Raw genomic sequence first — 15,751 nt, 5'->3', positions numbered from 1 at the left:
TCTTGGCTTTAAATTCGCGATGAAACACAGAACGCAGTCGGAGATAGGGAATCAGAGGATAGTTGAACGATCTGACAATTAGAACTCCTCAAAATGTAGATTGCCAGGAATGATAGCCAATATTCACTGAAGTCATAAGAGGTGGTCAAAGTAATCATCGTCTCTACTCAAGTAGAAGACTCCGAGACAGGTCAAACCTATACTTATAAACAACCGACTTTCATAAAGTAGATTTGGTCGAGTTGTCAAGTGCGTTTAGATGTCGCGTGATGTTAGCAATTAATCGGAGGTTGTACTACTTTTGAAATATGAAGATGTATATTTGCGACCAAACAAAATCACTGTGACAATACGCATAGTAGGGATGTTGTGAACGCGAGGTTCAGGCTCAGAAATTTGGAGGTTCGCGTTCGCAAACGAACCTTTGGTATAGGTTCTGCACTGCGAGCCTTTCATATATCATAATTTTTCACGTTGTAGCATTTTTAGTTGAAAATCTTTTCATTTCAACTTCAGACTATTGTGTTCATGTGTCCCGGCGTGGAAGGGGTTGACCTCAAAATACCTGTGTGTCTCATAGTCCTGCAGTCGCTCGTTGAACATTGAACACCCCTACACTCAAGTATCACAACGTTCTCCGACAGTGTTTTCCAGATAAAGCAAGCCATCAAATTGCAGTAACGACTTTTCTATGTGTCTCGGTTATTGGGTTAGTACCAGAGGTGGTCAGTAACGAAGTACTTCTACTTTTTGGAAGTACTCAAGTAGTTTTCCTCTACTTCTGGTACTTACTCAAGTAGATCTGATTTTCTCTACTTCTACTTCTACTTCGTAATATTTTGTGATCTACTTACTTACTTTTCGCTATTTTCGGATTGTCAAGTAGAAGTAGTTTAATCCCCCAATACGAAAGATAGCCTGAGGAATTTCGGGGCTGTTTTCACAGAGTACCAACATTTAATATTCATAAAAGTCAAGTAAAGCCCAGAAATTTTGTTGCGCTTCGCGCACAGTAGTTTTGCCGTGACAAATATGTTTTCACGAAAGTATCAGTGAATATAATTTAGGTAATGGATTGCTTGGTTCCGCTCACACCGCATTGTCGCCCATATGAAATATTCCATCACAGTAAATATGGCCCACCATAACGTTTGAAACTACCGTTTCGCAATCTAGCAATTACCTATCATATCGTAATCTAGCAGCCGATGACGTGTCCTGCTAATCTGGAAAATCCGGCTTTTATAAACGTTACATCTGTTTTAGCAGATCACCTTTGAAGCGTTATGGTAAAAAGACATTACATATATTTTCCGCGTTTTAGAAGTGGTATTTGTATTTCACTTTCAATTCCGAGTATCATACTTTGATTTCTAATTACTTTCAGTTCTTTTGTCTGCAGAACATATATGTTGAAGCAAAAAAGCAAGTGTAGTAATGCCTCTAGTTTCCGAAAATAAAGCTACACTAACTATAAATTTTACTATCTACGATATTTGTTATTAACGTATACTAATCGGACAAAGTGTTGAAACCGTATCCGATACAACTTCTCCGCATTGCTCTTCGCCTAAATTTGGGGCCTTATAATGTGGAGTAGGTCTTCTAGTGAACAAAGGGTCAGTATCGCATTTTCATATCAATACTATAAATTGCATCTCATGATGCGAAAGAATGCATATTCAGTCGAAAATTGATACCTCTTGGGATACATCAATACGAATCAAGGTATCTGCACCTTCCGCATAGCTCTATTTGCAGCTTTTGACAGTCCATGCAAACGAATTAAGACTGTTTTCAAAACTACTTACTTACTTGAGTAGATTTAAAGTAAGTCAATTCTACTTCTACTTCAAGTCGTTTTAGGTGGCTTATGGAAGAAGTACTTCTTTCATAAGCAACCTAAAACTACTTGAAGTAGAAATAGAATTGACTGACTTTAAATCTACTCAAGTAAGTAAGTAGTTGTGAAAACGATCGTACTTAGTTGGCATGGAATATGGATTGTCAAGAGCTGCAAATTGAGCTATGCGAAAAGTGCAGAGCTTGATTTATATTGATTCATTCATACCAGGAGTTATCCAATTTTCAACAGCATAAGCATTCGTCCGCATCATGGGATGAAAATGATAGTATTGATAGGTAAATGCGATACTAATCCCCTGTTTACTCGAACAGCACGTTTTAGAAAATACCATGGCACCCTCCCCCATATTATAAGGAAGGCCCGTAGTTTAGTCGACGAGCAATACGGAAAAGTTGTATTGGATACGGTGTAAATACTTCGCGCGATTAGTAAACGTTAATAAAAAAATATGGTGGATCGTAAAAATGCCATATTGTGTAGCTTTATTTCCGGAAATTAAAGGCATTACTACACTTGCTTTTATACTTAAACATGTATGTTCTCCAGAAAAAAAGAACTGATACTATTAGAACTCAAAGTATGATACTGGGAATTGAAAGTGAAAAAGTGAAATATAAATACTACTTATAAAAGCGGAAAATGTATTTCATGTCTCTAGTCCAGAAAGTTTCAAAGATTGTATGCTAAAACAGGTCTAAAGATAAAAAAAAAGTCAGAGCCCACTTTTCCAGATTAGGACACGTCATGGACTGCTAGACTACGATATGAGAAGTAAATACTAGACAGGGATTTCTAGTACATATAGATATCCCTGATACTAGATTACGAAACATCAGTTTCAAACGTTATGATGGGCCATATATACTGTGATGAAATATTTCATATGGGCGGCAATGCGGTGTGAACGGAACCACGCAACCCGCTGCCTAAATTATATTCACCGATACTTTCGTGAAATCATATTGGTCACTCCATATCCACTGTGCGCGAAGCGCGACGAAAACTCTGGGCTTTATTCAACTTTTATGAAAATTAATTGTAGATACTCTGTGAAAACAGCCCTGAAATTACTGAGGCTATCTTCCTTATTGGAGGATTAAACTACTTCTACTTGACAAACTGAAAATAGAGAAAAGTATGTAAGTAGATCACAATTATGAAGTAGAAGTAGAAGCAGCAAAAATTAGTTCAACTTGAGTAAGTACTAGAAGTAGAGGAAAACTACTTAAGTATTTCAAAAAAGTAGAGGTAGGGGAGATGTGGTACCGATGGATCACTGGGACCGAAAATACTTGAAAAATTCTCCATCATAATTCCATGATTACACTCCGTCAATTTGTCTACAATTACATGCTGACAGAATCTTTCCTCACATGCAAAAACATTCGACCTGCGTGAGTTATGGGATCTGTGACGAACGATTTACGTTTTAGGGGGTGTGAAGTAAATTTGGATCGACATTTGCATTTTTCTATATCACCTATCAGACTGACAAACCCGCCATAATTTTTGATGTGAAGTATAGGGCTTGTACCAGGGTATATAATGGCACATATTTTTTGAATCAGTACCATCCTCGAGTGGACTATTTTCAAGTCAATTACAATATTTATGGGGTGGGGGCCCTATGGTACCATAGTCAAATCAAGCAAAATAGATCGACCAACTAATCACTTAGCAACAGAAACTCGCCTGCATATATATAGGCTGTGAATCATATCGTTACCTGTGGTGTTTTATCGCTATTACGAGGTATTTGAAAGTCAAAATGTCGATTTGTGGGTAATATGTATGTAGCATTAGTTTTGTAAGTTTAGGCGTAAATCAAAATATGATTCTATGCCAACATTTGAGTTGATGTAATCAATTTTATTCTTGAAGGTCGCGACGAAACATTCTTCATTGACTTGCTGTAGCTTAGCTTATAGTACACAACATAACAAGTTAACAAATTTGAGTTTTTGAGTGTATGTCTCATAGGTCCCATGGTCAGAGGTGGTCAGTAACGAAGTACTTCTACTTTTTCGAAGTACTCAAGTAGTTCTCCTCTACTTCTTGTACTTACTCAAGTAGATCTAATTTTCGCTACTTCTACTTCTACTTCGTAATATTTTGTGATCTACTTACTTACTTTTCGCTATTTTCAGTTTGTCAAGTAGAAGTAGTTCAATCGTCCAATCAGGAAGGTAGCCTGAGGAATTTCGGGGCTGTTTTCACGGAGTATTAACATTTAATTTTCATAAAAGTTGAGTAAAGCCCAGAATTTTCGTCGCGCTTCGCGTACAGTGGATACGGAGTTACCAGTATGATTTTACGAAAGTATCGATGACTATAATTTAGGTAGCGGGTTGGCGTGGTTCTGTTCACACTGCTGGGATATCTAGAACTAGATATCTAGATATTCCCGCGTTCACACCCCATTGTCGCCCTTCGCCCAAATAATTCATCACAGTATATATGACTCATCATAACGTTTGAAACTGATGTTTCGCAATCTTGCATCTAAGCCCTACTTGTCATATCGTAATCTAGCATGTCCATGGCGCGTCCTAACCTGGAAAGTGGACTCTGACTTTTTTCAGCTTTTCACGTTTTAGCATACCACCTTTGAAACTTTCTGGACTAAAGGCATGAAAAACGTGTTCCGCTTTTAGAAGTAGTATTTATGTTTCATTTTCAATTCCCAGTATCATATACTTTGAGTTATAATTAATATCAGTTCTTTTGTCTGGATAACATACATGTTGAAGTATAAAAGCAAGTGTAGTAATGCCTTTAATTTCTGGAAATAAAGCTACACAATATGGCATTTTTACGGTCCACTATATTTTTTATTAACGTTTACTAATCGCGCAATGTGTTTACACCGTATTCTATACAACTTCTCCGTATTGCTCTTCAACTAAACTACAGACCTTATAATATGAGGGATGGCGCCATACCATGCTATTTTCTAAAACGTGCTGTTCGAGCAAACAGAGGATAAGTATCGCATTTGCATATCACTCCTATCATTTTCATCCCATGATGTGGACGAATGCTTATGCTATCGAAAATTGGATACCTGCTGGTATGCATCAATATTAATCAAGCTCGTCACCTTTCGCACAGCTTAATTTGCACCTTTTTACAATCCATGTGAACGAATTAGGATCGTTTTCACAACTACTTACTTACTTGAGTACTTTTAAAGTCAGTGAATTCTACTTCTACTTCAAGTAGTTTTAGGGTGCTTATGGAAGAAGTACTTCTACTCGTACTTGAGTAGATTTTTTCGTCGCTACTTCTACTTCTACTTAAGTAGCTTTCTTGACTACTTTGACCACATCTGCCCATGGTCGTGTGCCTTTGGACCCACCGGGTGGGGACCGATGACTCGTTCGAGCAACAAATTTTAAACGTTCAGAAATATTTTTTGAAAAGGCGGATATTCGTGTAAATGTCTGCGATAGGTAGAGCCTGTATCGAAGTGTTGAGACAGAAAAAGATCTGCTATTCTCGGCTGAAGATTTGAGGGCCAGAGATCATTTTGCAATTTTTGATCCATCGGTACCACATCTCCCCTACTTCGTTATTGACCACCTCTGGTTATAGTAGAGGAGACCGGGGACAAATGTAACACGGGGCAAATGTAACGATTGACCTCACCGTTAGTAGGATGAAGAAATCGCCTTCATATTTTAAGTGCACATGCGGTAGTTATGTCTTCTAATATACCTGAAGTTACGTTGAGCTACGACGCGAAACCCCGTAATAATTCCTAAAAACGAAATTTTTGACCCTTGAGTAAATATTTTCTGATCTGGAATAATTTGTTCTGAAGAATAAAACCTTAAGTGGTTACAATGCAATATCTGTAGCTGGAACAATGTTACCATAGTCTACCGTGATGATAGGGAAACTATAGGACTCGCGTCGCCGGGAAGACAACATCCTGAGACATTAATCATGGTCGAGCGTGTCAGGGGCAATTGTAACATTGTGTTACTTTTTCCCCGTTACAATATCTTTTCAATGCTGAATATATGTGTTCATACGTTGGTATAACAATTTATTTACTGCAGATGAATCTCACAACAGCCAGAAGTTAAACAACAGAACAGACTCTACCTGGTCATACCAATTCTACCATGATACTCTGTCGGAACGGCCATACAGAAGTGGTGATGTGAATCTTAGGGTCCGGTTATTTCCGTGATTCTACTACCCTATCTCGTGTTGATCGACTTTTGCTGTGTCGACCTTCAATGGTCATTGGTCACTTAAGAACTTGCCCATGACTAAATCCTCATCCCCTGACTTTGAGCATGGACCACTTACATTTTGTCATCTGTTGTGAACAATTTATTTAAATTTTGTACGGAACAGAAGAATACCATTAGCTTTGATGCAACACAATGTTGTGTCCTCGTTTTGCTACACTATCATCGGCCCATTCAACAAATATATTTTAGCCAGGTCGGTTTCGCACCTTCGCAGATGACCGAATGCCCAACCCATTATGCACGCTGAACTAGAGCAACTTGTTAGAATGGGCCGAATATGTGTAGAGGGAGATCATGGGATGAATGTGTTTCTTGTGCTCTTTGAGCACATGCAGAAGGCACGAAGGCGTAGCCTGGAAGCGTTCGAATTTCTATTTTTTAGTTTAATTCAATGGTACAATTTGTGCCCCCCATTATTGTGGTCGCGGTCATGCTAATCAAATTTTGGTTGGCCTTGCAATTGTACCTGATGTCATAAACAATTTAGAGAATTAACTCGCAGGCCACACCTAACCTTCTCCTGTGCCAAATTTGACCTGCGTGCCACGGGCTGGCAGCACCTGATCAGTATGGTTATTAATAACAGTGATTGGTGGTACATAAAAATTCTATTGAAAATTCTTTGAAAGCAAATGTTTTCATGATAGAGAAGTTGGAGTCGGAGTCAAAGTCAGGGTTATTCTCACAAACTGCGACTCCGACTCCAGTCATTATTTTCCCCACGACTCCGACTCCAGCTAGTATAGTTTTGACGACTCCGACTCCATCAAGCGAAAATTACCCAGACTCCGACTCCGAATCCACAGCCCTGCTTACAACCGCCATATGTTGTACTGTTTAGTGAGACACATTACTTCGCGTAAATAACCCGCGAAGCGCGAAAATTTTCGCCAATTTATGATTGAATCGGTCAATATGGAATTGCATAGACGTTGCTATCAATTTTTCAGCCTTCCTGCTCACGTAATCAGATTTACTGGTAGGGCTGAATGAGGTGTCTTGGAAACTGTAAAGCCCGTATAAATAATAATTAATAATATTCTGGCGGTATAATAACTTCATTACGTGATGTTCTTTTCCGTGACCTCCTGTCTGCTATGTCAAAAGATATTGAAATCGCCAAAACGAACTAAAAACTAAGACGCGCACGACTTCAAATTTTGTTTGTTTGTTACGGTCCTGCTTAAAGGGATAAAAATATGCATTACCATAAATGGTTGCAAATGTGACTCTGTAATGATATGTACTTAAGTACTACTATCTTCATGCCTCGTAACACCGAAACATTCTTGCAAAATTATTATGATTGTTGTAAGAAAGAAAAAACAAAGTCAATTTTACGTAGTTTTCCCTCGTGTCGCATGCAGGCTCAGACGTGCTGATTCTATAGACAACTAAGGTAAACCGGTTTACCGTAGTTATCTATACTGATCCAATGTATGTCTGCCAGTACACCAGCTTCCGAACCAGACAATTGACTGCGTAATAATAATAATGCGCAAATATAAATTCACTACGGCTGGTGCGAGACAAAGTTATTGTAAAAGCTACGATTAGTCCAACAAGTTTTTACAAATGCCTCGTAAATTTAGGGAGCAACTGCACCTATTTCAAGTTTATTTGAATTATTCCGAGTCAAAAGAAGTAGCATATAGGCGCGAGTTATATTTACATATTTTACACTACTTCGACGATGAAAGTAGTGTTTGTTGGATGTATTTGCATAATTGATGAGCTATGCAGACATACCATCCTGACGATGTGGAGCCTGTTTTGCGGTACGGTACATAATTTCGAAATTAAACCTTTTAAATATTCCGCGTTCCACGCGAAGACTCATCTTGCAATTCTGAAAGCTATCACAAGCGATTTACTATAAAAGTATGCGCCACTTGTCCCAATCTACTTGAGTACTTCTGAGAATTTTTATTTACAACTTCGCTTAGAATTGAGCAGATATTCGCAGCATCGCATCCGTGTACTTGAGTAACCTTGATACTTGGAACAAATCCGCCTACCTCACGCCAAAGCACATAACTTTCTTGACTGCATGAACTACCCAAAACATTTGACCCTCACAATAACACAAATATCAGTCATTTCATGCTAAGAAAGTTCCATTACAGCGAGGGCCTTCAAAGTACTAAAACATCGATAACCACATCCTCTATTCTGACATATGTCATCTATCAATCCGTGCGTTGTGCAAGGGCTGGACGACTTGCAAGATAAATCTTCACTTGGAAACAAATAGTCCCCAATATTGAGATAAACTGTTAGCAGCAAAGCAGTTTCACATGTACATTGAGGTTAGCTCCCAACTCTCTTGTAGTGGACGTGTTTAGATGCGAGTAATCAGACTACGAGTGTGTATGTGTATAATGTGTGTAGAGCAGGGTTGTAATGACTCGAGTCATGACTCGACTCGAGTCACGATTTTCAGATGACTCGACTCGAGTCATTTTCTCAAAATACGGAAATGACTCGACTCGAGTCAATCTGTGTATTGACTCGACTTGGACTCGAGTCATTGCGCATGACTTGAAGCAAGTCATTGACTCGAGATTCAGACGGCCAAGACCGACATTTCATTGTAATTTCGAAGCCAACACACTATTGGGATTTCGTTTGTTGGTACTGGTGCTTGAAAATGTGACCAGAAACTGCTAAAAGTGAGGAAAATTGATATATTATAAATGCGAACCATTCAATATCACCAAACAGAGTTAAAAAAGTGGGTTTAGGAAGACTTTAACTGGAAACTGAGCAGTCAACACAATGACTTGGACTCGGACTCGATCCTCTGTTCGCTGACTTGGACTCAGACTTGACTCGGTGGGAATTGAAAATGACTCGACTTGACTCGAGTCAAAAATATAAAAGTGAGATTGACTTGTGACTTGGTTACAACCCTGGTGTAGAGATGTCAATAAGTGCCACTGCCATCGACGTCTAGCAATGGAATATAGGAATTTGTTATCTTCAAATTTTCATAGGTCACACTGCCATTCGGGTGTCCTGTGACGATCCGAAGACTTGCAATTTTCATCAAACCAGCAACATTAGACCATATCCAACGTTGTATGTAAAACAGGGACCACTCACAAATCACAGTATACAGCCTGTCAAAAATTCATCCACACATCGTAAAAACAACCATGCGGACAAATACAGAAGATTCGGAATATATTTTCAACATTTCAAGGTATGGAACAGATGAAGAAGTCAAAACCAATCTTTTAATTGATGTTCGCTAAGTCGTGCAGTTATCCATATCATAATAACAAATTTCTCATATCTCATCACTGCTCATTCATTGAATACTTCAAAGTGACAAGAAAATCTACTTTTGAAGCGAACAGAAGAAGCATGCAGTATTGCTGGAATTTATTTTACCCCTCTCATTAATTTACAGTAACAGTAGGCCTATTTTAAAATCCGTAACTTCAAGTTTCAGTGCAGTCGAAACTCCCACATCACATCTTACTATTGTCTGTTGGAATAGTTGGCATTAATGATAGAATAGCTCAGAATGACTGTGACGCATCGTATAGAAAAAATAACATCAGCAGAAGGCTCAAAATACTATCTAATCCTTTTTTTACAAGGCCCATTGAACCGTACAATGAGACTACCATTGAAACTTAAAAAATTATCTAAAAAAGCAGTGGTAGCGGTGACCACAAATATCGCATGCATCACTGCTTAGCATCATTACCAAGCATGCAATTTAACATTCGCTGTCCCCAAAATTCTTCAAGGTCAAACGGCTTGAAGTCTTTCATGCTAAAGCCGTCTTTTTCGATGTATAAAACACAGCCGTGCCTCGACTGATTTGTTTTATTGTTCTCATAATTCGTCATCACATGCTGCCACTCTTCCGACATGAATTTGATGTTTTCCTCGTGCTGAGGCGTGATGGGGCCTGAATTGACGTAGGGTTCGTTGCCGCCAACACTGAAAATTAATTTCGGACTGTCGCTAAGCGTAAGGTCTTGGTCCTTGAATTCGACCGGATAATCAAAGGGAGCTTGAGAACGATGGCGCTCCTGCTGACTGTGAGACAGCGGCGGACGTATGTTTCTGTAAGGCATTTTGCTTGCTTGCTTGTTGCTGAGGTACCCGCCTTGCATTATTACTGTAATGATCGCCTGAATTTTAGACCGTAGCGCTGTGAAGCATTAAGAAAATATTTTTTCACACTCGAAATTTATCAAACTGTTATCTGTACTATGAATGAATATTACTATTATTATGGATTGATAGGTGATCATTCACTATGAGCAGAGGCTAATAATGAATTCATTAGATCAGAACAACACAAGATTGCAATACAACTTGATAAGATAGGAAGGTGTTGCAACAACTTGTGGAGTAGTCTATGAAATCGTCTAGCCACCTGGGCCTGACGATGCATGCAAACTGAATGAAGAGTAGGCTAACGGAAGATAACATAAAAAGGGCAGGCTATAAATGATGTGAGGTCGATATATGAGAACGTGGTCCGGTAATCTCAAGCTCAGACTACAGTATTCATTCAGTAGAGTCAAGGAATAAATATTGTGAACATCAGACAGGACTGTCAAAAATACATAACATGCAAATACAACAGATGGCTTCCATGACATATAATATTTATATGAATTATATCTGGGTATTACTAATTCATTCAAGACTTTTATTGTTCTGTCACATTCCGGCTGCAGTTAACTTGATGATATCGTACGTTACCTCTTTACTGCAGCGCTTTATTAGTTGATTGATCGATACTGACAATATATTCTTATACTGAGTGTAAAAATACATACCGGTAACGTATGGTATGTGCATGAATACAGTATGGAATCGGTGTCCTGAGCTCACACTATGTTTTATATTATTTTTTATTAAATGACTTTAACTTGGAAAATCATCGCTGCTCACCTGATATATCAGGCAAAAAGGCCAGCGATTCCAACCAGGATCAGGACGAATACAACTCAACTCAACTTCAATCACTCACACAGTAACACGTTCGTTCTCGTACGCTACCAAGCTAGAAGCTATCATATAACACCACGTGGTTTTACAATATTCGCTACTATCATCTACAAATAATTCTCGTATTAGTTCAACAAAGCCAAAGCATTTCGAGCTCATCTCATCCCCAAATACCACTGCACGCTGTGCATGTGATGTAAACAATACATTGCGGCATCAAGTCGCCGAGGTGCAATGTCAACCAGTGATGCATGAAGTTCATTTCATAGGATCGCTAGATGGCGAAAATCAAAATTGCCGATGAGGACATGGTTGCTCCACTATTTTGAGCATGTGATGTTAGATACAAAACTAACCCAAACGTTAACATATATACTAACTAAAAACCACTAGCAGTTATAGTACAAGATAACAAGCGATTATATACATATAATAGCGGGGGAGGTAGCGTAGTGATGACGATAACCGGGTTCGATGGAAGTTATTCTGGGCTCCTCTTACCTTACGGCGACAAAAAGCCCGGAAAAAGACCCGATGAAAGAGCGCACTTACAAGGAACGGAAAGAGCAACAAGGAGCTGCGGAATAGAGACAGACATCGAAGAAAGGAACCGCGACATCGGGTACTAGGCCGAGGTGAGAGCCAGTTTAGAGACCAACTGGTCGTTCGGCTCGGCATCCTTCTATCTGTCCATTACATCGCATTGTACATTGTGTGTGTTCAGATAAAAAATATAATCTGACGATTATCTTATCGCAGAAAAAATACAACTGCTTGTTCACGGAACGAAAGCAGACAACTGGCTAATTCAGGAGTGGCAATGATATAAATACGTCTATGTCCAGACACGGAATATAGAAACATTGCTAGTAATACACGATATGACATACCGACCTCGTCTCCCGTCGATCCAATAGTCGTCAAGCAAGTCCACATTCAAAAAGAATCACATGCAATTTTTAACAGCATCAATACTAGTCAGCCCTCAAGATTACGGGACCACGACCTCGCCTACCGAAACATGCAGCATTCACGTTGCCGCTTTACTTTTGAAACGCTATCCGTTCCTTTATCCAAGCGTGCTGTGCATGACTCTTATTTACATGCAGCAGTGTGTAGACTGTAGAGCAGGGGTGGGCAACATACGGCCCGCGGACCGGATCCGGCCCGCGAAGGGATTTTGTCCGGCCCGCGGACAGTTTTCCGTTTTACATGATAATGTGGCCCGCGGCCCTAGTCTGCCGAGATTTTCCACTACTTGCTTACAACGTCAAATTTTAGTGACTGCATAGTGCATGTTATTATATAAGTATATGCGCAGCGTGCTAGAGTGGAGCTTACGCGTAATTTCGTCGAAGCGAGAAGACTTGCAGTATCGGCATTTGCGATGTACTCAACCGTAATGTCGTTTGTGGTAATCATTGTGTTTGTCGACTACAATGGTCAATTACACTTCTAGGCTTTTGTAAGACGAAAACACTGCTTATACCAGTGGTCGCCAACTCAAAACCGGTCGCGGGCCACTTTTCAAATTTCGTAGAGGTCGCGGACCGCATGAATTCATTATCGAGATTTCTCAGGCCACACAGTTGAGCAACGATGCTATCTCGTGACCTACTCAACCCTAACGAATATATGTGTTGGTAAATTAGGGGTACCGGGGTTAACGAACTCCTTGAAATCTTAATTGAGGATTGCACCGTGTGTTGATTGATCAGATAGAAGCAGACATGGCGGCGCCTGTATGACAATGCTATTCTCAAATCCACATTGTCTTCGTCATTATCGGCGATAAATGGCTTTGAAGTGACATTACTGTCGTTAAAATGTATTCATTAAATGCAATTTATTCTTTGTATATGTGGAATGTGGATAAGTGGGCGAATATTGTATCGATTCAGCAATCCGGCCCGCCAAGTACTTAATTTTCCTATATCCGGCCCGCCGACTCGAGAAGTTGCCCGCCACTGCAGTGTAGAGTGTACGGCCTGTACGCCATGAGGTGTGGGACTGTGGGTGTCTGATTAAAGGACTATACTTCAGAGTGCACGTCTCTCGTTTATATCGCAGGCCCACGGGGTGTCTGATCTCAAAGACCAATTCCAGTAGTTTCGACACCTTCCTATCTTTTGATTCTATCGCAGTCTTGTGGTGTGTTGATCTCATAAAATTATTAATAACACTGATCAGAATCGATAATCGTACCAGAACAATGGAAAGTGACGTCGCACGCCCGAGATACTGTATGACACCATTGGTACAGGAAGTAAATTTTTAAGGCAACGGTCTCGCGACCATACCCCATTTCGTTATGCAGCATCTATAGAATACACGCGTTAAAAACGACAGCCATCATCTCCCAAGAAATATTGACAGCTACAAGACCCGCAACGCGTCGCTTTCTCAAACCGAAGAACTACTTTTCGTATTGATATTTATTTCGTATTCGTATTTATAAATCGCCAACGAAATCATTATACCTCGATATCGCATAGGGTTACCATGCGTCCTCCTTTAGGAGAATTTGTTCTCCTTTTTAAGGTTTTTGAAATGGCCTCCGAGGACCCCTTAATACTCTTGGCAATTCGCCCTACTTTACAGCTAAAATAGTGGATAGATTCGAGTAAAAATTGGCATAAATGACGCCAAAGAGGAAATCCGTGGTTCGAACGAAAGTGGCTATCTGTCAGCAGTGTTTTTTTTATGTATTCAACCGACCACGATGTGGAAAAAATGTACCATTTTCCAGGTTTTTCCTCCGGTAATCAAAGTTTGAAAAAGTGTTCTCCTTTCGCAATTCCAAAAATATGGTAACCCAGTGGCGGCTCGTGACAATATTGGGTGGTGGGGCAAGGGCTGCGAGCGACTTTTATCAGCATGACGTCACAATGGCGTCTTCCAACGTAAAAAAGTAACTTTAATATGATGGTCACATGAATTTCCCGACAACAGTGATTTTAACGTAGGTGCCGCGCAGCACCGTAACTGCCGCACCCCAAACCCCCCAATTGGGGGGAGGCCCGAGCTCGAAGGGGGCCCAAAATTATTTCGTGGATTAGCATAAATTATAGAGTATTTTTTGAAAATTTATGCAACTTTTTCAAAATTTTTTCCGCTGCGCGCGAATCCAAGTTGCCACATATCTTGATTTTGGAGTACTCTTGCCCCCCCCAAAAAAATAAGCAAAAAAAAAAGATTATCGAAATGGGCGTATTTGCGTTGGTCATTATCGCGCCACGATATACCAAGACATATAAAGTTTCAGGCCATGTGACATGCGACTCCAAGAAATGTGCTAGAACGATCGGCAGTGAGAAAACCTTGGCCGAAAAGGACCGTCCTTATGCTGACCGAAAACTTCGTTATATATACAAAATACATGTAGGTTTAATTGTCCAAAAGCGCCTAAATGACTGACGCCGAATGTTCCTGTCTTGGCAATCTGAACCACACAAGACAAATACCATCCCGCAGGGGAAAATTATATACCAGTGAAGAAATACCAATTTGAAATCGTGTGTGTCTTTTAGTTTAGTAGCCTACGTTTGGGCGATTCTATATTTTTTGATATAGCAGACAGGAAGTCACGAAATAACATTATGCTACGGAGTCATACCAACGGGCCCTACAGTTTCCAAGACACCTCACTCAGCTCTGCCGGTAAATCTGATTACGTGAGCAGAGAGGACAAGAAATTGATAGCAATATATATGCAATTCCCGATCTTATTGACCGATTTTATCATGAATTATCGAAAATTTTCGCGCTTGGCGCTGGCTCACTAAACAGTACGACTAATTTCGTGGCAAAGCGAACGTCATTGGGGGTCGGTTTATCACCCTATGGGAGCCCAAGACCCAAGATTTTTTAGGGGTCTGACGAAGTGCTGTTTCGTTTCTGTCAATGGGTATACGCCCGAAGATGTTTAATTATTATTGAGGGGTCCTACCTATTCAAACACGCCTCACTCAGCTCTACCTGTAAATCTGATTAGGTGAGCAGACAGAGGGTAAAAATTGATAGCAATACGTATGCAATTCCCGATCATATTTACCGATTCAATCACGAATTACAGAATTTTTCGCGCTTCGCGCGTTTAGGCGAGAAAAGCGTACCCAGTCAACGGAGCCCCATGAAAGATGATAAGTAGCGGTTAACGGCGTACAGCATACAGCGTGAGGGGTGTCTGGGGGGCGAAGCCCCCCAGAAGTTCGGTTTATCATCATATGGGGGGCCCAAGACCAAAGTTTTGGGGGGGGCCTGGCGAAGTGCTGTTACGGCCCTGGTGCCGCGAGAGGTTTACCGGTGAGCCGTGACTTGAAGTGTGGTAACAAATGTTTTATTCATTTTTTTTTAATCAAAGGATTATTTTACATGATGTACGTGAACTAAGAATCGTCCCTATGCCACGAATCAATTATCAGGTCATCCTTAGTAGCATGCGTCATGATTTCATGGTAGGGTTAGCGCTGTTCAAAAATAACCTTTTTTCCCGGATTCCAGCCATTCACTGATTAAATTGTCAGGTTACCCTAAAGAACGCTGCACACCAAATTTGGTTCGATTCTAACAAGTATAGGACTCCGCAGATCCAATTAAAATTTTTAATTTATTATGGAAAAATGAAAATAAAATTTTC

The 15,751-nt window shown here is 40.1% G+C and overlaps 1 protein-coding gene across 1 annotated transcript; it reads right to left on the bottom strand.

Moving 5' to 3' along the window:
* Window positions 1-9,301: 9,301 nt before the first annotated feature.
* LOC145457864 (mapk-regulated corepressor-interacting protein 1-like) lies at window positions 9,302-10,328 on the bottom strand. Its single transcript, XM_080336155.1, has one exon. The coding sequence runs from the start codon at window positions 10,263-10,265 to the stop codon at window positions 9,831-9,833; it is 435 nt and encodes a 144-aa protein (XP_080192281.1). The 5' UTR covers window positions 10,266-10,328; the 3' UTR covers window positions 9,302-9,830.
* Between the last annotated feature and the right edge of the window lie 5,423 nt (window positions 10,329-15,751).

This window comes from Botryllus schlosseri, chromosome 15, assembly GCF_051294905.1.
Source record: "Botryllus schlosseri isolate E-star chromosome 15, Bs_hap1, whole genome shotgun sequence".
NCBI lineage: Eukaryota > Metazoa > Chordata > Ascidiacea > Stolidobranchia > Styelidae > Botryllus > Botryllus schlosseri.
The sequence above is the reverse complement of the archived record's forward strand: the minus strand, read 5'-3'. Positions and strand labels throughout refer to the sequence as shown.